This window comes from Phocoena sinus, chromosome 1 (genome assembly GCF_008692025.1).
Source record: "Phocoena sinus isolate mPhoSin1 chromosome 1, mPhoSin1.pri, whole genome shotgun sequence".
NCBI classification, from domain to species: domain Eukaryota; kingdom Metazoa; phylum Chordata; class Mammalia; order Artiodactyla; family Phocoenidae; genus Phocoena; species Phocoena sinus.
Genome location: NC_045763.1, coordinates 77,012,296 through 77,039,984, shown reverse-complemented (window position 1 = coordinate 77,039,984; position 27,689 = coordinate 77,012,296). Strand labels below are relative to the sequence as shown.

The following is a 27,689-nucleotide window of genomic DNA, read 5'->3' as shown; positions in this document are numbered from 1 at the left end:
TTCATTTTTCTCAAATATTGTTTATTTGTCTTCTTACACTTGCATTTTGACCACTCCAATAGACAGTTTTAACTTCTTGATGAAATTTGAATTTTTATAGAGAACTTTTGTGTCAGATAATATACAGCCAGGTATGAATATGAAAAAGGATCTTTATCACCTTTTGTGATAAAACAATGAATAAATAAAATTATTTAATTTAATACTGATTCACAATTTTTCAGACACCTCTTCATGTTTATATGTAGTCAAACTATCCCTTCTAAAACTCTTAAAATTATTTGTATGAGTTCATGATCACACATGATAAATTTAAAAATTGAGAAACATCCTTTACTTTTGTCGTTGATGTTTTTTAAAACCCTGTTCTAGGTCTGCTAGAATTTCTTTTCCTGCTTAAGACACAAATGGTGATACTCAAAATCAGACTGACAATTATCACAGTGCCAACCACGAACACCACCAAAGTAGAAATGCTGAGTCCGGACTTAGGGGGATTTTTATCAGGAGTAGGATCTGGATGAATTTCATCAGGTATGTCGTCTGGTTGAGGAACAAACAAAGCTACTTGTGCAATGTTAGATACCCTTGATGTCAAATTGCTTTTATCCACACTTTGAATGGCAATGAATATGTGGGTTGCATTTTCTTCTGAGATATTTCCTGGTTTGAATGTAAAGGTTTCCTTGGAGTTGGCCTCATTTGGTAACAGATAAGTAGTGTTTACTTGCAGCGCATCATCAAAATTATCCCTTAGATCCAGGACACTTCCACTTATTCTTATGATATACTTTCGAACTAAGAAAAAAAAAGTTACATATAGTTTAGAAACTAGAGCATACCATATTAAATTTCTTTTTATTCATTCTCCTCAAAGATGTCATTTAGTCATGCCAAGCTTATACTCATATCCAAAGCCTTATTTATTTTTCCATAAAAGCTAAATTCTGATTTTTAAACTCTGTCAAATGCTACCTTCTTTATGAAAAGTGATAGCAGGTTGAAATGTGTCACATTTGATGATTCAAAACATGAGATTATAAAATTAATACTTTGCTGAGCTATTAATTATAAATTGTTTTCCTCTCACACAACCTTACACCCTGGCTTTTGCAACAAGCAACTTTCACTTAATCAACACTGCATGACACTTCGTCCTTACCTTTTCCAACATCAAAATCATCTCCTGGTGCTGTCCATGTTAGACTGATCCCATCCTCATCTGATGTGGCCTTAAGGTCTGTGATTTGACTTGGTGGGAAGAGGTCAATTGAGGAGGGAAGATTTGGAACATCTGAAACCACAAATGCACCTCCAGATGCTATTCTGGTGAAACTCTCCACGTTTGTCTGAGTGTTCTCATCAATTTCAGGTCTTGGTGGATTCCCTTTAATGTTCCCTGCATTAAAAATTCCTGGTATTTAATGGGCAAATCTGCACTAATATTTTCAGAACTCAACAAATTGTATTTCCTATCCCACATCTTTCCCTTTTTTTCCCATATACACAGTTACATTTTACTAATTTTGGTGACAAAGTCATAAGCATGCAATTGGTGGAAGAATTCTTTCATTAGTATCCTGACCAGAGTATTGTAGGATAGAACTGGATAAATAAATGGCTTTGGCATTAAGGCTGCACTGAATGGGAATATTGTTATATAATTCAACATATGCCTTTAAAAAAAAAAAGGAAATGCTTTATTTCTCAAATTATCTTCAAGATGGGAATAAACCTGGGGAAATTACTACTGGTTCCCTCCCAACCACTTGTGCCAGGTTCCTTACTTCCTCCCTGTTGCAAGTGTTAGGGAATAATACTTCGGGTTATATTCCAATTGCCAACAGAAAGCCCCTAAAAGTCACAAGTGACAAAACAAAAGAAAGCTAACAAAAATGCATTTTTAATCCTTATCATCACCTTCCTCTACACATTTTTCCTTTTGACTCAGTAAAAACTTTCCAAATAAATGTTTACTCACATATCTTTTAACAGCATATGTAATCGGAAGGATAAATTCTACCACTGGTTTGTACTTAGGTACATAACCCATTAGCCTGTTTGCTTCATCCTGAACTGAAAATGTGGCATATTATTGTTGATATAGGTAAGATGCTCCAAACTAATATAATAATGGGTGACATTTATCAAGATGCCAGACACTGTACCAAACCTTACGTTAATTTGGAGGCACACTGTAGTATGACTGAGAACTTCATTCCAGAAATGGGAAAAGCTATACTCTGAAGTTGTAAACTATTTGCAGCCTTAATCATATCAACTCACAATTATTCAAGCCGTCACTGGGTTTCAGTGACGGCTTGAATAATATTATGAGGTACTCACCATCCACTACCCAGCCTGGTATATATGCAGCTCTATTCAGTGGATGCCATAAGTTTCGCATGACAGCATTTTCTCCTCCATGAGCCCGTACTTTCAAGCTATATCTGCCATTTTCTTTATAAGTTGTAAAATATCTGGAGTAGACTCCATCATTCTTAAAAGAATCAGCACCTTATTATAGAAGTGAAAGAATAAATTACTACTGTAAAGAAAAAGAGAAATTTATGCATTTTCTAAACCAAGCATATGGCCTTTATAAGCATATTGCCTTGATTGGGCTCCCTATTCTGTCATTGACCCCTTGGGGAATATTTCCATTTTGCTCTGCCAACTAGTATCATGTTGAATTGATATCCTTGTGTTACTTTGTGTGTGTGTGTGTGTGTGTGTGTGTATACACACAAGGATCCCCACTAAAGAAAAATTGTCTTTGCATAAGATTTAATTATCACTCCAGTCACATACAAATTACCTATTTTGACTTATCTTCAAACACTCCTTTTTATTTTTATTTTATTTTTTTGTCAAGATTTCCTTAGCTAATTCATTAATTTTAAAAGATTTTTTTACATCTTTATTGGAATATAATTGCTTTACAATGTTGTGTTAGTTTCCGCTATATAAAAAAGTGAATCAGCTATATGAATACGTATATCCCCATATCCCTTCCCTCTTGTGCGTCCCTCCCACCCTCCCTATCCCACCCCTCTAGGTGGTCACAAAGCACCGAGTTGATCTCCCTGTGCTATGTGACTGCTTCCCACTAGCTATCTATTTTACATTTGGTAGTGTATATATGTCCATGCTACTCTCTCACTTCATCCCAGCTTACCCTTCCCCCTGCCTATGCCCTCAAATCCATTCTCTACATCTGCATCTTTATTCCTGTCCTGCCCCTAGGTTTTTCAGAACCATTTTTTTCCCTTTAGATTCCATATATATGTGTTAGCATACGGTATTTGTTTTTCTCTTTCTGACCTACTTCACTCTGTATGACAGACTCTAGGTCCATCCACCTCACTACAAATAACTCAATTTCGTTTCTTTTTATGGCTGAGTAATATTCCATTGTATATATGTGCCACATCTTCTTTATCCATTCATCTGTCGATGGGCACTTAGGTTGCTTCCATGTCCTGGCTATTGTAAATAGTGCTGCAAAGAATGTTGGGGTGCATGTGTCCTTTTGAATTATGGTTTTCTCAGGGTATATGCCCAGTAGTGGAATTGCTGGGTCATGTGGTAGTTCTATTTGTAGTTTTTTAAGGAACCCCCATACTGTTCTCCATAGTGGCTGTATCAATTTACATTCCCACCAACAGTGCAAGAGGGTTCTCTTTTCTCCACACTCTCTCCAGCATTTATTGTTTGTAGTTTTTTGGTTTTTTTTTTTTGTGGTATGCGGGCCTCTCACTGCTGTGGCCTCTCCCGTTGTGGAGCACAGGCTCCGGACGCGCAGGCCCAGTGGCCATGGCCCACGAGCCCACCCGCCCCCCAGCACGTGGGATCCTCCCGGACCGGGGCACGAACCTGCGGCTCCCGCATCAGCAGGCGGACTCTCAACCACTGCTCCACCTGGGAAGCCCTGTTTGTAGATTTTTTGATGGCCATTCTGACCAGTGTGAGGTGATACCTCATTGTGGTTTTGATTTGCATTTCTCTAACGATTAGTGATGTTGAGTATCCTTTCATGTGTTTGTTGGTAATCTGTATATCTTCTTTGGAGAAATGTCTATTTAGGTCTTCCACCCATTTTTGGATTGGGTTGTTTGGGTTTTTTGATATTGAGCTGCATGAGCTGCTTGTATAATTTCGGAGATTAATCCTTTGTCAGTTGCTTCGCTTGCAAATATTTTCTCCCATTCTGAGGGTTGTCTTTTCATCTTGTTTATGGTTTCCTTTGCTGTGCAAAAGCTTTTAAGTTTCAGTAGATCTCATTTGTTTATTTTTGTTTTTATTTCCATTAGTCTAGGAGGTGGGTAAAAAAGGATCTTGTTGTGACTTATGTCATAGAGTGTTCTGCCTATGTTTTCCTCTAAGAGTTTTATAGTGTCTGGCCTTACACTTAGGTCTTTAATACATTTTGAGTTTATTTTTGTATATGGTGTTAGGAAGTATTCTAATTTCATTCTTTATCATGTAGCTGTCCAGTTTTCCCAGCACCACTTATTGAAGAGGCTGTCCTTTCTCCATTGTATATTCTTGCCTCCTTGATAAGGTGACCATATGTGCGTGGGTTTATCTCTAGGCTCTCCTTTTTATTTTTAATCCTTACCTCTTACACTATGATCCATTAACTTTCTGGTCTAACAGTGGAAAATCCATCTATTATTAGAACAAACATTTGGGGGAGCTCAGGAATACTGTATCATAAGGATATTTCTTCATATCACCGGTACTAGAGTTATTTGTTAAATTGCAAACACATTTCTCAGGGAGGTTATGACTCTAGGAGAGAGGTTCTTAAAATGAGGTCCTTGGACCAACAGCATCTGCATTTCTCTGGATCATATTAGGAATGCAAATTTCTTAATTTGCACTCCTAGGGAAGGCTCCAACATTCGTATTCTGTTTTAACAAGCCCTTCAGGTGATTCCCTTTCATGCTGAAGTTTGAGAACCCCTGCTCTAAGTCATTGTTAATCACCAATACCTTCTTAGGTAAAGGTGTCCCAAATTAGTTAAGTAGTCATTGGGTTTCACCTGAGAAATGAAACAAGATACACGAGTTTTAATGTAGCATGGAAGAGGTTGGGGAAAAGGAAAGAGTCACTGGACAGTTTAGGAAAATATTATCATATTAGATGAAGACACTGAGGTGAACCAAGGAACAATTTTGCCTTCTAGATTTTTCACAGGGCCAACTCTAGTTGATGGTAGGATTATAAATTGACTGATTTAATTACACTGAAAAGAAGTTGATAGAAAATTCTGACAATTTAGAAGTTTACTGATGCGGTAATTTCTTTACTAAATGATCTGTCAAAAGAAGTTTCAGTTCCCAGAATAATTCAGAGTCTGGGAAAAAGGTCTTTAAGTACCACTCACCCACATAGACCAAGGAGATAGAGCATGACCAACACTCTATTTTGTTTTCTCCCAGTCAGATCTGGTATCTGATGATGCTCCAGTGATGTGCCCTCCTCTGTTATGGCAGATCTACCTTCCCTTGTGCCTCAGTTCCTAAGAGTATATGTGAACTTTTATCTAGCTGTTGGGAATTACTCTTGCCTGTCACCCTCTCCCTGCCAAGGGCCCAAATTCTACTTAATTTCATACTACTGCTTGAGTTTCACTGTCTCTCACCAGCCTTTCTTGATTATATGCCCCTTAGAAACACTTATTAAGAATTCTTGATTCAGTCCTCAATCTCTCCAATGAGACTTTCCTATCTGTTGGTAAACATTGGTTGTCTAGATGACAAACAATAATGACAGTAAATAAAATTCATTGAGTGTTTACCATGTGTAAGACACTAGCAAATAACTCTGTAGATGTTACCTGGATAGAATTTCATGCTGGTCCAGCTGTTCATCCAAAATCTGCATCAATTCTTCTGGTGCCTATCCCTCTGCCCCACACTGCCGCAGGGACATAACATATCCTGAGTTATGAAAATATAGGCTTGTTCAGAGAAACCTGTGAATTACCTGCACCATTATCCAAAAGTTCCAAAACTTCTGTTTTCCCAGTATTCGATTCAATGAAAGCAGTCACATTGGCTCCAAGAATGGGTATATACCCTTGTAGAATTTCTGCATAAACAATCATTGGGCTGGGGAAGCTGTTTGTATCTTTATTCATTTTAGCATTCACTGTGATTGGAGGCACAGAAGAATTTGCCGCTCGAGAATTTACTGTTATAGTTAATGTCTCCTCTTTTGCATTTGCTTGAAGACTGTAAGTCCAAACACCCACCTAAAAATTCAATGGAAATGGAGTAAGTGTCCAAGAGCAAGTTATTTTCTGTTTCCATTATCTAACTCTAAAATAAATTGTATAAGTGTGTTGCAGAATAAACAGGGTTTTGAGAATTTTGGGGGTTTTGAGGGTAAAATGATGAGAGTTGAGGCAGTTTGGATAGGACATCCTGACTATTGTAATGCCTGATGTCCAAAATTTATGAAATCTCTGTAAAAATAAGCTTTGGAAAGTTTGCCTTGACCTTATCCTTTGATCTCAAAGTCCACAGATTCTATGATCTGGTAGTACTAAGAAATGGCTCTGTAGCTATCTACACAGCAAGCTGCACAGACTCTTACTACATTGCCTCCTCAAAGTTATTCTTAGCCTACCTAATTTTTTCCCTTCTCTTCCTTCCTCCTAATGTGTACGTTCTGTCTTTATCCTATCACCAAAAGTTTCTGGACCATACAGGCATAGAAAGTACATTCTATTTTATCTTAATTTTGAAATGATTCAAGTATTGGCACCCATATTTATGATATTAAACAATGTATTTTCACCTGTAGAATAAATTTGCGAGGAAGTCCAAAAGTTAATTGTTTACCTTTGTAGTTCCTGGAATACTGAGATAGGCCGTTTTGGAAGGTTGATCCACTGTGAAATTTCCCACTGAGTTTCCAGTGGGATCCAAGAGAGAAATAACGGGAAGCTGTCGGTTCCATGTGATGAGAAAGAATGTGTCCTTTCCCACAGTGCTATCAATTATTACAGTGCCGTTCATCCAGTCAGTACTGTTGAGTTTTAATCCCTTACTTTCAAGCTGTTTAAATATATCAAAAAATTAATGACTGGAGAGGAGGGTAATTTTATGCTTTTTTACATATTTTAAAATTTCTGCCCTGAGAACAAACTTAAATATGGCATACCACCTTAGGCTTGTGATCTCTCTGAAAGCTGATTGGGATGTGACTGTTGTCAGTCAGAAAGTGTGGAAATATAGGGACTGAGGACAGCACAGGGTATAATAAAAGCATTAGAGCAGGAGAATGGGGTTTACAGCTGGAGATATGGCCCTGTTATTATTTTCCCAGTTGTCTTGGCAAACACCCACCCTAGGATTTAGCATTAAAGGGTACAACTACCTCTGAGAAGATGAGGTGTGTGTGTGTGTGTGTGTGTGTGTGTGTGTGTTGCCCTCAGTTTACCATTTTCTTGATAACCTAAAATAAAATAATGCTGGTGGCTAGAGTGTTTGAGTAGAGGAGACACAGTAAGTGGTGGAGTTCAAGAGAGAAAATCAGAACTAGCAAATAATGAGACAAACAGAGATATTTTTCTGATGTGAAATCCTGAAATAATTTTTCACACACTATAGAGCATTAACATTGGACAGTAATCATGCCCAATAAGAGTGGAAAGAGGGCAAACTGATGTCTATGGAGTCTGAAATCCTGAGGAGAGAAGAAGTGAAAGATAGGACCTTTCTCTAAGAGGGGCTTAAAGGAAAGTTTTTCAAGTCTTTGTGGACAACTCTCAGTCAAGGAGAGCCAACTTTATCCACTGACCAAGAAGGTACTTCCTTCAGATATGTCATTTCAGGAATGATGGGAAATGTCACTTCTACTCCATCACAGTCCTAAACTGCAGATACCTTCACACCCATGCTGATAGAAGGATATGAATTCTACCATTGAAACACGATGGCCATGACAAATATCTTAGTCCTATGTTAAATGGACATGTCTTTGAGAGGACAAATATTATTGAGTTAAATGTGAATGTAAATAACTTTTTAAGCCTCCCCATCAGGAAAGTCTAGGAAAGTTATTAGACCTTGCCTACATAGTAGTATTATGGCAAAATAACTAATTAAAGAGAGGGATGCAAACTTTTCTCTGTATTCCAGCTCCACCATCCAAATCCAAGTTTCCATCCACTCAGATAACATACCTCTACCTTGTCACTATTTTCTTCCAAGATTTACCCATCATGTATGTCAATCCAGATTAACCGTTCAAAAATTTGTTTTCTTTTTGTTATTTCTCTATCTAAGAACCTATAGGCATTTCAAGTGAGGGGAACAAAACTTTACTCCTCCCCCTTTCATACTGTTTAAAAAGCCCATCCCCCAAACTTTGAGCACTTCCTGCACGCAAATGTCTCATTTGCAGCTGATTTCCCAATTTCTGCTCTTATATTTTAAAGTTCTTTTGGTATATTCCACTCTGATATACCATCATCCACACAGAACAAGCATAAAATGATATACTCAAAATTAGTTCTCTCACCTTATTTGTCAATTTTAGACAATTGTGTCATCATTCTCTGTCAACAAGACTGAAACCCTCAGAAATGAGCTTTATTCTCCTTCAGTTTATTCTTTGTACACTGCCAAGCTAGATATCAGACCTGTTCTTAATTTGGGTTCAGGCTGAACTGCAAACCAGATCTCCAAACCAATCTGCAATATTATCCTAACCTTACATCCTATACTTCTGTCCTCCTCATTGTTGGAGAGTAGAGGAAAATAGGTTTAGATGAATATGTCAAGTTTTAAAGTAGGCAATGAGGTGAATTGGAAGATGGTAGATGGATGACTTGGCATAAAGTGACATGATATAGACTTAGTGGGAATGGATGTGGAGAGAAACAGAATTTTGTAAATTATATTTTGAAGTAAACAGGCTCTGTTAACATTTTTCATGGGGCATGAACAAAGAAGAATCAATTTACTCCAAGTTTTTAAATGTAAGTAACAGAAAACGGTGGTGTTATTGAAACACAGAAGAGAAACAGAGTTGAGGCAAACAAAGAGAAGAGAGGTGAATAACATAAAAAGACAGTGAAAAAAGTGCTTTAAGAGGTAAGAGAAGCCCTAGACTTGTAGATATGCTCTGATTATTCACTCTCTTTCTCCTGACAAATTTATTTCCAAGATATAATCCTTCCATTTCCAATCCACATTCTTGAGTTCATTTATCTAAATTAAATATATTTCATAGCAGTGAAGGTTGGGTAAATCTTGGAAGCATGAGGGTTTTTTTTTTGCAGTACACGGGCCTCTCACTGTTGTGGCCTCTCCCGTTGTGGAGCACAGGCTCCAGACACGCAGGCCAAGCGGCCATGGCTCACGGGCCCAGCCGCTCCGCGGCTTGTGGGATCTTCCCAGACCGGGGCACGAACCCGCGTCCCCTGCATCGGCAGGCGGACTCTTAACCACTGTGCCACCAGGGAAGCCCATGAGGTATTTTTAATGCATTCATAGAAAAACGGATGCTATACTATTAGACAAAGTCTATTTTTGGTGGAAAATTTAACAGCATTAGGTTTTGATGTTATCCCTTAACCAAACCCCATGGGAAAAGGAAAAAAAATACACCTGCTATTTCAATACTTCAACACTTAATTTGGTCATATCTAAAGGATAATTTCTATTTCAGATTGATTTTTTTAATTAAAATTTTATTTGAGAAAGATATAGAACTCAAAACTTATAACAACCAAATTATTTGTCTTGGTTATGGCTAAATGCAGACATAAAAACCCAAGGACTGGGAACTCTGACCTGAAGAGATTGCTGGGAGGCATCGGTGTTTCCTGATACAAGGGCCGCGAAAGCATCAATGAGGCCATTGTTCTGGGCTTCATCTGTAGCAGAAAAATGTCCTCCTCCTAAGGGGTAAATACATTAACTCGGTTGCTTTCCAGAAAATAAATATTTTCACATTTTAGTGATTAATTAGATATCGGGTAAACAAAGCCATAGTTTCAGTTTGTATTGTTAAACTAGACCAAAATTAGATAGGTGTGATGCTTAACTCTGAAATGTTAACTTAAAAATGTCATAACTGGGAGGTAAGCTACCTTTAAACCCCACTTATAGAAATCTTCCTGGCTTAAATGCATGAAATAATCAAAGAATATGAAAAATGTTACAATTTCATGTACTAAAGCTCACAGAGTTCACATAACCTTTTAGGAGAATTATTCACTTTAATTATCATTTAAGATACAGTTCTAACAATGTAAGCTTTCAAGTATTCCAGCCAGAGTAGATCAGAATCAGAAAATTAGAAAAGTTAAAGAGCTTTCATATTGAGATATTCTGACAATAGTTGGCAATGAGGAGATTAAAAAAATGGTAAACAATAGAGACAAGTCCAAAAAAGGCACTACTTTGGGGGGAATACTTGGGACAGAAATATTTTACAATGGCCGTAAAAGTACTTTGAAATGATGGGAGTTTGTACAATTAAGCATTAAAGAACAAGTATATGTTTGGTAGCCTTAGAGGTCAATTCAATGCAATAATTGATATTCATAACGTTATAAATTGTGTTCTCTACTATGTTTAAGAAGACACTGAAAACATGTAGTCCATTTTCATTACATGTCTCTGTATCTAAGATAATAGCTATTGTATATTTAATCAGAAACCTTGTTATTATATTTATACAGCCTGAGCTATTCCTTAACCTCCAGTCTAGACTCTGGTCTCATGTATTTCCCACTGTCCCTCAATGTGGCTTGCATTGTCATCCCAACATGATTTTTTTCCCTCTCATCACTTTTTCTTCCAGAGAAAGCAAACAACTTGATAAATGTCCAGCTCCAATGTCACCTCGTCTCTCATGCCTTCTTTCCCTGACTCTGTTCAACCCTGGGAAAATCAATGGCTCTGTCCACATAGTGCTTGACTCCTATGTATGTCTCCTGTTATGGAAGAATGTTATCTGATTATGCTATCTGATTACTACTTTTATTTGTCTCTCCTGCCAGCATGACTGTGAGCACCTTGAGATCAGGTCTGGTGTTAAACCAGAGTTAATCTAGTCCCAGGCTCCTAGCACAGCACCTGCATAGCAGGAGCTTAAGAGAAGTTGTCGAATTGTCAGCCTCTACATTTATGCATTGTTATCAAAAGACTAGAATGTATGTCGTATTTTACCTGTTACATTGCTCATCTTTATGACTGCTTTATCGGCATTTGGTCCCAGAGCAATAAAGTGAATTATGGCCCCACTTTGTTTCACTTCATCAATACAGGTGTTTGCAGAGCTATCCTCCCCATCAGTCAGCAGCACTATTTCAGATCCATCTATTTGGGAGTATTTCTTTCTAATTACCTACAAATATAATCAGAGCATTATTACAGGTGTTCCTAGATCAAATGGACATAGAAAATAAAGTGTGCAGGAAAGAGGAGATAGCTTCTTTTTTAAAATCATAGGATCTGCAGTCAACAACTGCTAGGGGAACTTAAACATGACTTTATATTTTCTGTCTACCTGCTGTAGGGAATGTTTGCTCAGATGACGTTTGTGTGGGAGCAGGGGTGTGGAAAATCCTACTTGGGTTAAATGACTATGACATCTCAGTCTGGGGAACTCAGGACAACTAGACACCAAAAATATAATGGCAGAATGTGGCATTAAATATTTTTTCTGTTTTCTTTGACCAGCGCGTCCTCTGACAGGCCTTCGGTGTATAAAGTCTGTTGTATATGCAGCTAGATGCATTAAGAGTTTACCTCAACATGTTTAAAAAAGTTAATGACTCCAAATTAGGGAACCCTCAGTATGCTTATAAAGAAAAGATATGGAAAGTTCTAAGCAGGTCAAGGTTAGAGATCTTGTTATATAATTTTGATTTTACCTCTCATAGTCACAAGCAAAAAACTAAGCATATTGGTGGTGTAAGAGAATACATGACTTATTGAGATTGTGTTCTATCTGTGGCTTGAACCGACTGAGAGTTTTGAATCTAGACACCTATAAGATAGAAAGAGAATTTATCCCAGGATAGCAACCGTATTTCTTCTTTGACAGCTTTATTGGTAATGGCTTCTTGACACACCATTTTGAGAACTTGTGTCCAGTCCAAGAGGGAAAAAATGACAGGTTATCAGTGGCTTTCATGAACTTGCAGTGGAGGTGTGTGTAGATTTACAAAGGAGGGTTTAGAATGTAGAAATTCTTAATAATGCTGGTGGCAGGGGACAAAGTGACCAGTCTCATTTCAAATTTTGCATGTTTTGAGGCAAAGAATGACTATTATGTACGTTTTATAATATATGTGAAATATGGTGTGATATGCAGGAACCAAACTAAAATATAGGAAATGCGTTGATACATTACAGCATTTATACAGCATCCCCACCACATTCCCCCTACACAGTCGAGAACAAAATGAAGATTCAGACATTAAGCATGGTTCTCTGTCCTTCACATCTCCCTTTCTTGTATTAGTTTATTCACTGTACTGGTTCCTGGGGATTCAGCAGGAACTACATGGTTTTTTGCATTCATGGAAAGAATTAAATTTAAAGATATTTATTGAGATTTGGGTGATAAGCTGAGGAAATATAGAGAAGAGTGACAAATACACAACTAATATATTCAGTAAAGAGAAACAATATAATAGTGCTACCATTTACTGAAATTTGCTAAGTGTTAAATGTGTTTTACACATTGTGTAATTTAATCCAACTCCAAACTCCCAACCTGTCCCTAGATTACTACCCTACTACCACTCTTACTCCCTACATTTTATTTTAAATCAGGCAACCAGAGTCATCTTCCTAAAACATGAATTAATTATCAGTCTCTGATACTTGAAAGCCTTCTGTTGTGTTTAAAATACAAACCTCTTATATTTTTTGAGGATTTGAAGGATCTAACCATTGTCTACCTGGCAATCATATTTCATACCCCTTCATTTGCCAAATTCCAGTGCCAATAGCTTCTATCATTTCTTAGAATAATTTAGTTTTTTTCACCTCTTTCCCGAGGGACTTTGCCCTTTTCTTTCCGCCAGAACCACTGGCTCCTTCTCATCTTTCAAATCTTAGCTTAACCATCACCCTTCAGAAAGCACCTCAATGGCCTCTCTACCTAAAGTAGGCTGTGCCCCTCTTTTCCCTGTTACTTAATCACATTACCTTTGTTTGGTCCCTTCACAACACTATCTCCACAACCTTCAATTATTGTTTTTAAAATAAATTAATTGATTGATTTATCTATGTATTATCTGTTCCCCACTGAATTAACATGCAAGATTTGCTTCTTACATAAATAAATATGTGTTGAATTAATTAAAATATGTTATGTTTACTCCCTGCTCCCTACAATATGTTGAATAAATTAAACATGAACAACCCTACGTGCTAGCTTTCATTACCCTATTGATGAGGTAATTGAAGGCTAGTGAGGTGAAGGGTCAGGCTTAGGGTCAGAAAGCTGATAAGTGATCATTGGAGTTTGAACCCAGACTTCATGGTAGAAAGCTATGCTAAAAATGCTATTCTATTTATAAAAGAGGGATATTCAATAGAGTTGGGAGTAGCAGGAAAAGCTACATAAAGGAGCAAGGATTTTGAAGAATTGGTACAATTTTAACATGCAAAAATGGAAAAGAAGCATTTTAGGCAGAGGGATTACATGGGCAAATATATGGAGGCTGTTAGTACATAGTGGGCTTGGAGAACAATGTGTAGAGTAAGTTGGTTGGAGCGTAGAGCATTGGGAAGGGAGAACTGAGAAAATACTGGCAAGAGAGGTGAGGGCAGGTTTATCAGAGGCTGAGAAGCTTTTAAATAACATCAGACTGAGAAATTCAGACTTAATTTTATAGACTGTGAGGGGACAGGATTTCTAAGCAGGAAAATGACACAAATGATATTAATTGTGAGTTCAAGATGACCATTTGTATAAAAATAAGATTCATAATAATTATTGTGAATTATATGTTCACTATGTAATATAATAAATGTTGTTCTAAGTATGAACATGTATCATTTTGCTCATAATAATCCTATGAGATAGGCATTCTTATTTTCCTGTATTTTATAGATAAGGCATTGAGAATCCAAAGAGACTGATCATACCATCTGACTTGCTTCTTTGCCTTAAAATTTGATGACTCTTGCTGCTCAAGAACTCTTATTTATTTAATTAACATTAATTGAGCATTGACTACTGCATGGTAATAAGACAAAGTCTCTGACCTCATTGGGCTTATACTCCAGTGGAATTTTAATGGTCATTTATTTACCCATTACTTTACTCATTGATTTACTGATCCATTAAAATATGGACAAGTGATTTTTTCTATGTGATTAGTTCTATGCTTCTTAGAATTAGTTATGTTAAAATTAGGGAGCAAGTATGTGAAGCAGCACTTAACATAAAAATGTCCTAATAGTAAGCAAACTATATTTGAAGTACAATTTTTACCTGAAATCCTGATCTAATTCCACTGCAGATGGAAGTTCCTCCACTAGCAACTGTAGGTAAACTGTTCAAGAGCTGTCTTCTTTCATTGCTGCTTATTATTTGGATTAGATTACTTTTGATGTAGGCACGATCGTCAAAGTGCACCATCCCCACCCAGGATCCATTTTCAATGGTCTGAAGCAGGAAATGTCTTGCTGCTTGATTCATTCGATTTAGGCGATTAGAACTCTGAATAAAAAAGGTTAGGAAAAACAACCAAGTAATTTTTGACTGGAAAATAATAGCAGATCACATAAAATGAGTGAATAGAATTTGTTTTTAAAGATTTTATGTCAATAGTAGTTGATGTTATTAAAGAAAACATTTTTTCAATTGATAAAATTAAAAAATACAGTTTTATTATGTAATACATATGTATAGTATAGTAAGGAACCCAGGCTTTTAACCAGAGCTGATTCTTGGCTTCTAAGAACCTAAATTAGAGGTGTAGAGTAGGGTGGGCGTTGGGCTGGAGCTAGGGGGGTGATGACATCTTAGAGACTGCTTAATTACTCCTGGGATCCTCTGTTCCAGTTGTATCAAGATGAAACTCCTCCCCAGGTCCCACAGTTTCAAATCAGACAATCATGGACTCCAGCTAGAAACTGAAATCTCTCCATCCACTGGCCACCAGACTACCCAAAAGATGAAACTTACTCTAAATTCTGAGAGACCCCATTCCTACCCCACCCATTTCCTCTTCTGCTCCTAACCTCTCCCCACCACATTTCCACTAGGGATTAACTGGAATTGGTTCTTTGGTAACCCGTTAGGACTCATATCCTTATATCCTAGGTGAATACCCAGGATATATACCTTTCCATGTGTTTGTCCTTTTTCAGTCCCTGAATACCAATTGACCTGTGGTACTTCTTCCTAACACATGCCCAAATTTCCCTCTGAACTCCCCAGAACGAAATCATGGTGAAGAACTTTTTTTACATCCACATCTTAGCAGGTTTTCTCTACCACTTTGCTTTACCTTTAAACGTGGCTCTGCCTGCACCCTGTCTAGAGGAGGCTGCTCATCTTCTTCCAATTAAGAACCTCACCTCTCCCCAGCGACACTTCCTAGAACACTTCTGTGTGCTGGTATCTACCACTCTGATGCTCTTTCAGAAACCCTGTGCTATTGTGGATTATTTCACCCACCTGTATCATCCTCTGCCCTTTCCACTACCACCCAACCCCCATTTGTTGAATACATTATTCCTGATCTTCAGCATGCTCTGTTCTGCCTCAAATGTGCCATCCTTCTGGGTACCTTATCACATTACATCTGCTCATTTGTAGTCCATTCGTTTCAACAACTATTTATTGAGTGCCTACATGTGATAAACCCTATTCTAGACAAAAGGGATACAAAGATGAATAAGACTGCTTCAAGTCCTAGGGAGCCTGGTTCCTAGAGAACATGATTTCAAGCCCTAGAGGAGTTCACAGTATATAGTAGGAGAGAAATGTGTAGTTTCAATATAATATATAGTAAAAGAGGTTTGTACAGGTCATTGTGGAAGATCTGCTGAAGGGCCCTTAACCCAGCTGGAAGACCGGCCCATGTCCTGGACAAAGCGGGTACCTACATCAAATTTTGAAGGGTAAGGTAAGTATGAGTTAACTCATGATGCGGAAGAGAGAGAATTTTGTCTCTTCAACTATGAACTGTTCAAGGATATGGATCTCTATTCCTAAAGCCTAGTACCATTCACTTAATGAGGGTAGAAGGAATGAATGGATGAATCTGGTCCTATCTTCTTTATGGTGATGCTTTTTGTCTGTGTCTTTGAGCATAAGGAGGTCATTCATATAGGTGATGCAAATAAGATAAAGCCATGTTAAGAATTCTCGTGGTTGATCTTTCACTCTCTCCTCATTCCTGTCAAGTATTTACAGTAGATAGAGGGAGCAAGGTTAGGAAACTTTTACATATTTCAGTCTCCAGTTCTGATCTTCTAACAAAAGCTTTACTAAAGGACCTAAAAGTCCTCCTCCATAAACTCTCCATTTTCTGGAAAAAAACAGTTTCTTGGATTAGGTCCTTCTAACTCTATTGCCATCCTTCTCTTTCATTATAATTTTCATTGCCCCTCTTGAGGTCAAGATCACAGGAAGTGATGGTACTTATGCCACCGTGCAGTTTAGAAGAATCCAGGTGCAGGTAGCAGTCAGAGTGTCCTTAAGCATTCAGTCACTGCCCTGTCCCTACATCCAGGAAAAATGGGTGCATGAACTTACATCCATGCTTCCAGACTTATCAAGGACTAAGCACACAATTCTTTCACTGATCTTTAGCAATGAGAAGACAGGCGGAGGGGGTGGTGCCACCATAACCACTGTGTTTCTAAAATCCTCAGAATTGCTGATCACCTCCCATGTGCTTCTGAAATCGCACATTTTGTTTTGTAGGCTTGGAGCTTCACGGTTATGGGTTTTGTTATTACAGAATTCAGCGACCTAAAAGGTTAACAAAATGAAAAGAAATTTTATATATGATGAATTAATTTTTTTATATGATGCATTTAAAAACTCAACTACAAATCTGAAAAGTATTAAAAACCTTCTCTAAAAATGTTGTTTATTGAATGAAATATGATTCAGGGAGGAAACATAATAGTAAGGCAGATTTTCAATAATAATAATAATAATAGGTGACGCTAGATGAGTGCTTACTATGTGCCAGCCAATGTTCGAAGAACTCTATAATAATACATCTAATCCCTGAACAGATATTTTATAAACATGATAACAAGTCCTCTGATTATAAATATACAGTCTGAAGTAATGATTGGTATACTTACAGAATCAATACCTTGCATAAACATTATGGATGTCTTTTCAGTTTGATATTTATCAGGGAAGAACTGACAATCTTTTTCATACAGTTTTGTCTTGGAATCAGTTTTGCATCTCTTAGTTACACAGCTGTTTCCTTGACACTTATACACTCTGTTTATACCAGTAATGCCTGTGGAACACCTGAAAATGTGTGACAGTTAGTCTTTGAGGCAACCTAATCATTAAAATGTATATAAAACCTTAAGTGGTCTTCTTATCAAGGTTTTCAATAATGATCTTTATCAAGGTTTTTATTCTTATTTGAATACCACATACATCCTATTTTGACAGCAAAGTTTCAGGGTTCCTACCAGTGCACTTATCTGTTTTTCAAGAAATTTTTGAGGGAAATTTTAAGTAGGATCTCCAGTCTATGCAAAGGGTGAGTTCTCTTCTGGAATTAAATCTCCTGCTCTCCTGCTTATACTAGTGGCTGTAGGCTCCCCTTTTCCAAACATCTCTCCTAGTACCCTTGTGATGGTAAATGCACTGCAGGCATCTGGAAAAGGCATCTTATGAAATCATTTACTCTTGGTACCACTTTAGCCTAAGGCTGTTTGTATATTTCTTATTCAAAGAAATTATCTTCAAGAGAATGAAATGTCACATAGCTACAAGTATTTTGATTATTCAAGGGATATTTTTATCCAAAGTGAAATGTGGCTAGAAGGAAAGACTGGGATACTGCCAAGGACAGTAAAGAATAGTAGAGGGATTTTAGACGTATGTTTTATTGCATGGAATTTGCCATAAGTGGTAGTGATTGTAACAAATGTGCTGGAATGTGAAATGTAGCTCATCTTTTCAGTATATTCCATTTCAAATTAAAAAAGCAAAGACTAGATTTTATTTAGTAATTCAGGGAGTCTTCTAAATATGTCTGTGCCTCTATTGCCCCAAAACTCAGCAAACATAATGGTGTTATCTATGTTAACAACCATGATGAATAGTATGCATAGACTTAGACATTTAGGGGAATATGATATAAACAAATGTAATCACATAATAGTCTTTAAAATACTCATCCTAAAACTTGGTGCTATGGTGCTGAGGAAGGACCTACACTGAAATCTGTACATTTTTGATAAGTCCCCTCCCCCAGCAGGGCATCTAAGATTGATTAAGCTGATGATGCCCAATTTTACATTGATTACCCCACCCATTCTGCTCTCTTGATCTCAGAATCAAGAGGATTGTCCATTATTAACTGTGATGTTAGATTTGTATTTTAACATGAACATTATAAATCCCAGGAAATTTCTGTTTGGCTCTTTGAAGCTGGTTGATTTCCTACTCAGCCGCATTTACCACTACTTATTGTTTTCATTCTTTTGTAGAGTAAATAATTTTGACCTCCTAGCACATAGTACAACCCTTTACAGAGAGCACTCACTTCAGCAAAAATGAGTTCTGGCAGCTATGGTAGAGAGGTATAAAAATATGTCAACTTGACTACCAAATGCTCTTGAAGTTATGTGTATTTTAAATGAACAACCAGCTTCAGGACTTCCCTGGTGGCACAGTGGTTAAGACTCCATGCTCCCAATGCAGGGGCCCTGGGTTCCAACCCTTGTCAGGTAACTAGATCCCATATGCATGCCACAGCTAAGAGTTTGCCTGCCACAACTAAGGAGCCAGCAAGATGCAGCTAAGGAGCCCGCCTGCCGCAACTAAGACCCAGCACAACCAAATAAATAAATAAGTTTTTTAAATGAATAAATAAATAAATGGACAGTCAGCTTCTTTGAGATACATTTTCTTAAAAAACCAAAAAGCACTGTTTTGTGATGTAGTATCTGTTACCTGCATTGGGACAAAAATGAAAGAAAGGCTTTTGAAAGAAATCAGTCAAAGGAAAATGAGAAGTTACTGCCTGCAGTAATTTAAGACAGTTTAAATAGTCATGCCTTGTTGCTTCAATTTTCTTTGACTTAGCGCTGTAGAAAGGCTCATCATCATTGTACTCATCAAACACTCCCCAGCGGTGATGGGCCCACTCATGGACAAACAGTCTACCTGTGGGAAAATATTTCAAATACATGATTATATTTCAAATGACATAATCCATCCCTCATATATTTTAAGAAAATTTTTTAAAATCCAGAATGTTTAGGCTTTAAATAGCTGATAGCATTTATATGTTTATAAAAAGCATACTGAATTACATTTCATTTTATTAATTGTATAGTTTTTAGCATATTATTTTTTATTCCACATTTGTTAAGTCAATGAAACGTTTATTATGTGTATGCCATGGGCAGAACAGATTGAACTTTGAGTTTTGGTTCTTAGGGGGCAAAATGTCTTAGATATTACAGTGGTTTTTGGCTCTACAAAACTCACTCCTACCAACAACATAAACATACGTATAACACATCTGTGGTATTAAAATTTCACGAAGGTACAATTTAAAAATGTCTATATATGCTCCGTAGGAGATTGATAATGAAAGAAAAAGATTGAAAAACACTGCTATAGACAAAATATAATTTGGGCGGGTGTCTAAATAAGGTGATTAATTTATAGTACTTGGCACATATAAGCATTAATGAAATGAAAACATTATCTTTAATTATATATATTCAGCACTATACTAGATTCTAGGAAATATACATATGAGTAAGATATAATCCTTGACTAGGATAAGGTTAGAAGAGGGAGTCAGAATTAAAATTTTTCTTCCCTAAGAATTTCAGGGTGAATAGAAGAATAAAGAATTTCATCCTTGAAATGCAGGATGAAAAAATAAGTACATTTTTTGTTTTAGGAAAAACTTCAGCAGAAATAGATATGGAGAAGTAGAAGTTGGAAATATAGTCTGGTCCACTACAATGTGTGTTTCTCCAACTCAGATTACCTCGTAAGAGCTGAAAATTGGAGGACAGTGTCAGTATTATGAAGAAGTCATGTTTCTTCTTTAAGTCATTGCTGCTCAAAATGTGTTCCTTGCACCAGCAGTGTCAGCATCACATGGGAGCTGACAAGAAATGCAGAATCTTGCATCTACTCTAGACCTATTGACTCAGAATCTGCTTATTAACAAGATCCCTAAATTATTCCTCTACACGTTAAAGTTTAAAAACACTGTTTTTTTTTTTTTTTTTTTTTTTTGCGGTACGCGGGCCTCTCACTGCTGTGGCCTCCCCCGTCGTGGAGTACAGGCTCCGGACGCGCAGGCTCAGTGGCCATGGCTCACGGGCCCAGCCGCTCCGCGGCATGTGGGATCCTCCTGGGCCGGGGCACGAACCCGCGTCCCCTGCATCGGCAGGCAGACTCTCAACCACTGCGCCACCAGGGAAGCCCTAAAAACACTGTTTTTAGGTTCCTAGGCAAATGGGGCCAGATGAGTGAACATGAATTATATACATCCTTCAGTGTGGGAGGAAAAAGCTCTCATATCAGCTACAGTGATTGGAATTTGGTGAATTTTAAGAAAATTTAAATCTGCCTGAACCTGTGGTTCCTTTTTTTAGAAGAGTCCACTCTCAGACTGGCTTTCTTTGTAGCTTATGACTGGTTGCCTGGCTCCCATGCCCTCCTCAGTTTGCTGAAAGAAGAGAATTCAGGTGATCTGACCACACATACAAAAAGGTAACTATGTGAGGAGATGATATGTTAATTAGCTCAACTGTAGTAATAATTTCACTATGTACATGTATAGCAAATCATCATGTTGTACATCTTAATTATATATAATTTTTATTAAAAAAGCAACACCTCTGACTTAGAATTCCATTCCTATCTCAATCATTGTCTCAGTTCCTACTAGCCCTGTTCTCACTTTCAACAGCATGTCTGTGTGTGTGTGTGTCTATGTGTCTGTGTGTGTCTGTACTTTTAATATCTTCTGTGGAGGCAGCTTGCAGCCACACTGAACTGCTGCTTGGATTGTCCAAAAGATCTTTCCAGGTACGTATTGTTTTTGTTATCATTTTTATTACAAATACATAGATTTTGAGGAGTTTCTTCTTCATCTTATTTCCCCCCAAAGCCTTGTTGTTTTTAAGGCATTGTTTTGCAGAATGTGAGTTTTCCCACAAACACATGTATCACATTATGGCAGAAGCACTTGTCTAAGAAAGAAGGGGGGAAACTGTCAGTTATGGGATAAGGGCTGAGGTGAGGGGTATGGGAAAAGAATAAGAACTCCGGTAGGGACATTGGCTTTAGACAATGAAGAAAATCTTCCTCTTCTAAGACAGGTGGAAGTGGAGGGAAATGAAGGTGGAAATGAGTTTGGGAGTAGAAAGGAAGAAGGAAGGGACCTCTATTTTCTCAATCAAGGCATCCGTTAACTCATGAGGTGTAAAACACTGGCTAGTGATCTTAAGAAAAGTGGTAGAAGTTTAGAACAGCTGCTATGGGAAATGAGAAAGCGAGAGGAGAGAAGGCAAGTCCAATCATTGTTGAGTAGATTTGAGGACTTCACTGAGCTTGGAAAATGTGTTTTTTTAAAATATACCGATTAGGTTTATAATTTCCTTTCACAATCTTGGAAACATATTATCAAGAGTCAAAAAAAAAAAAGACTGGAAATTCTGTACAGACAATTGGCAAGTTGAATAAAACATAAGGATAAGAATGGTGAGGGAGTTGTGCTATTGATACTTGTAGCTGACATGACTGACTTTGCTGGATATGTCAGGTAGAAAAGAAAGTATATCTAGAAGGGCACAAAGGATTAGAGGTGGCAAGTACAACAAACATGGTCAGACTAAGGTATGGGGGAGAGGTAAGATTGGGATGGGATAGGATGATGGAGCTTTTAGGATTGGGTCCAGGCAATGTTGAGGACCATGACTAGCTGACTGTTTGACAGAGATAAGAGACTTAATGAATGTTCGCTGAAGGGGCAGTGGAAGAGGAAGAAGTGGTTCTGGGGTGTGCAGATTCAGGAAGGCTTTCATTGAGTAGTGACGTATGAGTTGGACTCTCCTTTGACAATAATTTTCGTTTTCGTCTGAAAAATATTGTGCTTTAGTTCATTTGCAACAATGATCTTAACTCTTAGATTGAACCAGATGAAATTGCCATTTTCATAGGTAAAAACGATCACTTATAGACAAGTTCATCTGGTTCAAAGAATGGGTTGAATAATAGTATCAGCAACTAACAGCCTGTGAGCGTTTTCTCTTGGCCAGGAACTGTCATCTTGGCCCTTTTCAGCTTGCCACGAATCTGCCTTCCATGGAGGTGGCAGGTGATTGATTAATATCCAGCAGTGGAGAACTGAAAAATTAAAACCTGAAAAGTGTTCCTAAAGCAAAACATTTACTATGGCCATCCCACGTTCAAATTTCTGTAGAGGCTGTACTGAGTACAATTACAAGGATGATCTAGTTTAATATTCCCAACATTTCTATAAGATAGGAGCTCCTCTACTCACCATTTTTTAGGAAATAAGCACAGAGAGGCTGGGTTGCTTGTCCAAGGTCACCCATAGCTGTAGGGGAGTCAGGATTTGACCCTAGGGACTCTGGCTCCAAGGCTTGTATACTGAACATGGATATAAAGCTGCATGTTGGAATCATGGCAAAACATTTGTTTTAACCAAAATTCCTACCTGATGGTCCAAATTCATTTTGTTTTTTTCCAAGTACAAAGTCAGGGGTGAAGTGAATGTATTCTCCTTTTCCTTCACAGGCTGTGAACTGCTTGGTATATGGTTCATCTCTACCTGGGATGGTAGGTGGTGAGACTAAAACATCAGCCTGAAAATGTTTAAAAAGGTGTTTAAAACGTCAGAATAGGAATGATAACATTTGTGTGAAAAACTCTGAAATGATTAATTTAAGTCAAAATTGACAAGCAGCAGAGAAAATATTTTTAAGAGAAGATTTTTGGGTCTTACATGTTTGTAACTTTCATGCTTTGGCCTCTTGTACTGAGTGATGTTCTTCCAATTCTCTGGAATTAATATTGATACATTTTTGAAAAAAAATCTTTTTTTTGTGGCTTCAAACAGATAAGTAGATGCTGAAGTCACCATGTCCTATTATTATAGGAAAAAAGAGAAGTGAGGATGGCCAAGGTAGAGAAGACTAAACGAACAGGCATTCAACACAGGCAATTCTCACCTTTAGTCATTAATACAAAAAGCAACTGACTGGTGAGTAGGGTTTCTGATTCAAAATTTGAAATCTGTCACCTGTCAATCCAAAACTGTGGCTTAATTCTGCACATTTAACAGCTTTCAGTCTTCTATAATCCTACATCAAAAGTCAAATACTTATGTTTGGCATTACAAGGAATTGCTTAATATGATAAAGGGCATGGACTTTGGAAGCATCTAGACTTGGTTCCAATACTAGCTTAATACTCTGGCTTAAACCTTGGCTAGTTTATATGACTGCTTTGAATCTCAGTCTCCTTGTCTCCTTAATATACTATTACAACCTATCTTTAAGGTTGCCACAAACATGAAATTAGTTATAAACTACACATAGGCAGTCATAAAACTCACTGATATCATTACTATTATAATTCCTAGTAGGGAACAGCCTTACCTGATGCAAGCTGAGGAAAACAGTTTATGGTGATGGCCCATAGAAGAGATTTTCACTATATTCCCACCTCCCAGCAGAGGCAGCTGGGTTGGGAGCACTGCGAGTGGAGTAGTGGAAAAATTCATAGGAGAGGCAGAGCTTTTTGATCATAGGCAGGGCTTCTTGCTCTGCCATCAAGCTGAAAATAATATCACCTTATATTGTTTAGTATCCCGAACCCCAAAATGTTATGATTAATGAGAGAAATTGTTCCTCCTTATTATCTAGTGGAGGAAACAGCTGGATGAAAGGTTGATTGGTAATCTATTCTGCATGATCAAAGCCACTGAATAACTGAGGAATACTGGGTGCTGGATGACGGTGTCAACCTCTTCATGTTGCTGGCACCACCACAGTCTACAGTATTGTTTATGTCAAAGTAGATCCTCCTCTCAATTCTTCCTGACCTAACATAAGACCACAATAAAATTATTCTTCTTCAGGAATTTCAGGACATTCTTTCCTGTTCTCTGGAAGATGGTCTGGTGTACTCTTAGTGTATTGAAGAGATCATTAAACTGACGAGGCTCAGGGCAGGGATCAGCCAGAAGCCAGAGTGCAGAGGACTGAGACCCAGATGACCAGCTCTTGTTAGGGAAAGGGCTTCAGAGAGCTCCCAAAGTAGGTTGGAGGTTACTTCTCAATTGATGATAATTATATTTTTCCAAGTGTTCAGGCCAAAACCGCTGAAGTTTTTTTTGTCTCCTACTTTCCCTCCACCCCTCTCTACTCCACACACCTATCAACAAATTTCTCTATGAGACTCTTAGAATTTGTCCAGAATCACACCACAGTAATGATCTCTACCACAATATCCCTGCTTCTATTCAACATTACTTCTCACCCTTGAAGCCTTCTGTGACTTCTATTTTTACCTCCTCCCCTCCCCTACCCCACACAACTAAGCCATCAGCAAATTTGCTTATGATAACCTCACAGACAAAGAACATGTTCAGAATCACACCACATTAATGATCTCTACCGCAATATCCCTGTTCCAAGTCACCAGCACTTCTCACTTGCAACAGCTTCCGACCCAGTGTCCCTCTGTACCTCTATGCTGCAACAGAGCTTATACAGGATGAAGGGACAAAGGAAAGCCCTCTACAGTTTCCTCAAACTGCCGACAGAGTGACTCCAGAACAAGCACAAGAGAACACACCTCTTCTCTTCTATGGATTCTGATTTCACTCAGAGTAAAAGCCCAAGTCTTTCCGATGGTCTCGGCCCTGCTACCTCTCCACCTTCAGCTCTCCCCCACCCTTCTTCCTGCTCATTCACAGTTGTTTCCTTGGCCACATCAGACATGCTGTCACCTCCAAGCCACTGCACCTGCTGTTCCCTCCCCCAGGTTTTCAGCTGGCTCTTCCAGGCCTCCGCCCCGATGTAACATCAACAGTGAGACCTTCCCTGACTACACTGCTTGAAACAGTAACCACATTCTCTCCCTACCCCAGTCCTGCCAACACTGCCTATCCCCCTTTGCTGATTTATTGTACTGCATAGCAACTTACTACCGTTGGCCTGCTCTACGTTGACATGTTTTTATTATCTATATCATCTGAAAATAATATATACTGCAGGAGATCGGGAGCTTTAAAAATTTTCACTGCTCTCTCTCCTGGCATGCCATAAGCAAGCATTCAATAAATAACTGTTTAAAGAACAGACAAGTCCAAGCGATTGTCTTCCCAGTTCAGTTCACCCTGCTGCTGCTTCTCACCAGAAGGATGGGAGGTAATTTCCCCTTTTCGGTTCGTAACATTTGATAGCAACGGACTTAAAACAAAGATTCTCTTTCTTTGATCCCCTTTTCTTTCCCTCCTGCAGTGTGAAAAGAGATTGTGTTTGTCAAAATAAATGGCACAGGGACTATAAACATTCCCTGTACTCCAGACATTTTCTGAGGCTGAATTTAAGCAGTAAAGATGTACTGCAGTGAAGTTGTGTGCTGAGGACCACCCTGCAAACTGTGTTTGAGAGACATTAATGAGTTGTATGTAGTCCTGGAAATATGCTAAATATTCAGAAAACGTTATAGTATATCTGAAATAAAAGTAAACTTTCATCCAAAAAAAAGAACAGATAAATCCAGTTGCTAATTTACAGATTAAGAAACTGAGGATCAGGGAGACCCCATGCCTTGTCTTTGGTCTTATGGTGAGACAGGGTAGAATGCTGTCTAGAACCTTCAATTTCCACTGCCCATTGCAGCATTGTTTTTTACTTCACCATGCTGCTTTTAAACTTCCTAGAGTGCTGAGAAGTTTCCATTGCAATTATTAACTACTATATATTTTTTCTCATCAGTTCAAACAGAAGAAATCCCATTTCTTTCTTACCTTTATCTGTTGAATTAGTGTTTCATCTTCTGGCACAGCAGGGTCTATAGCAATGATAATGCCCTCGTAGCCATTGTTATCCAGCCGAACAAGGGAAGTATTGGACCCCTGCAGCAGGTATAGGGCCAAGAGGAAGACAAAACTTCTGAATAACCCCATTGTTCCTCTTGAGTTGTTCCCAGCCCCAGTGTTGTTCAAGAAGCTCTTCTTTCACCTTTAATCTCTCTCTATATATATACTCTTAAACATTGTCAACGTTGGCTGATTATGCAACATTGACTGTATAAAGGTCAAAGTTACACATGTGGGAAAATATTTGGCTTCAGTTTACGCAATCGTTTTATTGTATATTATTGTAAAACTGATCTGAATCATAGAAGAGTTCAGATCTTTTAATAAAATATATTGCACATATTCCTTTGGGGACATATTTTCTATACTTTTTAATTCTAGCTAATTTCCTCTGTATAGACATATATTTTGTATTTTCTGAAGAGTGCAATGTGAAAATAAACAAAATTTCATAATAATATTAATAGAAACAATACTGCTAATTTTGTTCTTCAGTTTTACAGAGTGATTTAATTATTATTTACTAACAGTATAAATAATAGAAGAGAATGTAAGATTACTAAATGTAAATAATGCCCAATTAGGTAAGATGGCTTTGAACCCTAATTTAAATATTTTTAAGACTGATAAATTAAGGCAGATTCGATGAAGTTATTAGAGTAAATCTTCAAAAATCCTGTCCAGTAAAGAATGAGTAGAACTTGTTTTTAATCAAGTATATCAAAAAAGAATAGTATGTGTTGGTTATTATTGAGGCAGAGTGAATCATATTAATAGTTAATATTTATTCGGTACTTACCAGGGCAGAGATTCTCTCACTTAATCCTCACTGCAACTCTGTAACATAAGTACGAATATTATCTTCATTTTATATTTGGGGAAACTGAGGCACACAGTTTCAGTAACTCGCCAAGATTACATAGCTAGTAAATGGCAGAGTCAGTATTTGAACCCAATAGTTTTACTCCAGAGCCCATAGATTTTATCACTTCACAATAAGGCAATATTGTTTTATAAGGCAAATAATATAATACGGTTTGCTGTGTTTGTTGTTTTTTTTGCGGTACGCGGGCCTCTCACTGTTGTGGCCTCTCCCGTTGCGGAGTACAAGCTCCGGATGCGCAGGCTTAGCAGCCATGGCTCACGGGCCTAGCCGCTCCGCGGCATGTGGGATCTTCCCGGACCAGGGCACGAACCCGTGTCTCCTGCATCGGCAGGCGGACTCTCAACCACTGCGCCACCAAGGAAGCCCACCCAATAAGGTTTTTTTAAAATGAAAAAAGGGGGTCAGGATTGGACTTATAATATTGACTTAAGAATGTCTAATCCTAAAGGAAAGGAGCTGGGACTCATCAGAAACCCAAAAGAGAA

At 37.9% G+C, this 27,689-nt stretch overlaps 1 protein-coding gene across 1 annotated transcript; it reads right to left on the bottom strand.

Moving 5' to 3' along the window:
* Nucleotides 1–26,448, bottom strand: CLCA4 (chloride channel accessory 4). The gene is made up of 14 exons (XM_032627243.1): nt 26,247–26,448; nt 23,211–23,351; nt 22,923–23,070; nt 19,267–19,375; nt 17,323–17,500; nt 16,760–16,978; nt 14,486–14,713; nt 11,200–11,377; nt 9,817–9,923; nt 6,856–7,071; nt 5,996–6,263; nt 2,347–2,517; nt 1,163–1,399; nt 1–798 (listed from the first exon to the last, which is right to left on the bottom strand). Exons 1-14 carry the CDS (start codon nt 26,403–26,405, stop codon nt 356–358), a joined length of 2,802 nt encoding a protein of 933 aa, XP_032483134.1. The 5' UTR covers nt 26,406–26,448; the 3' UTR covers nt 1–355.
* Nucleotides 26,449–27,689: the final 1,241 nt, after the last annotated feature.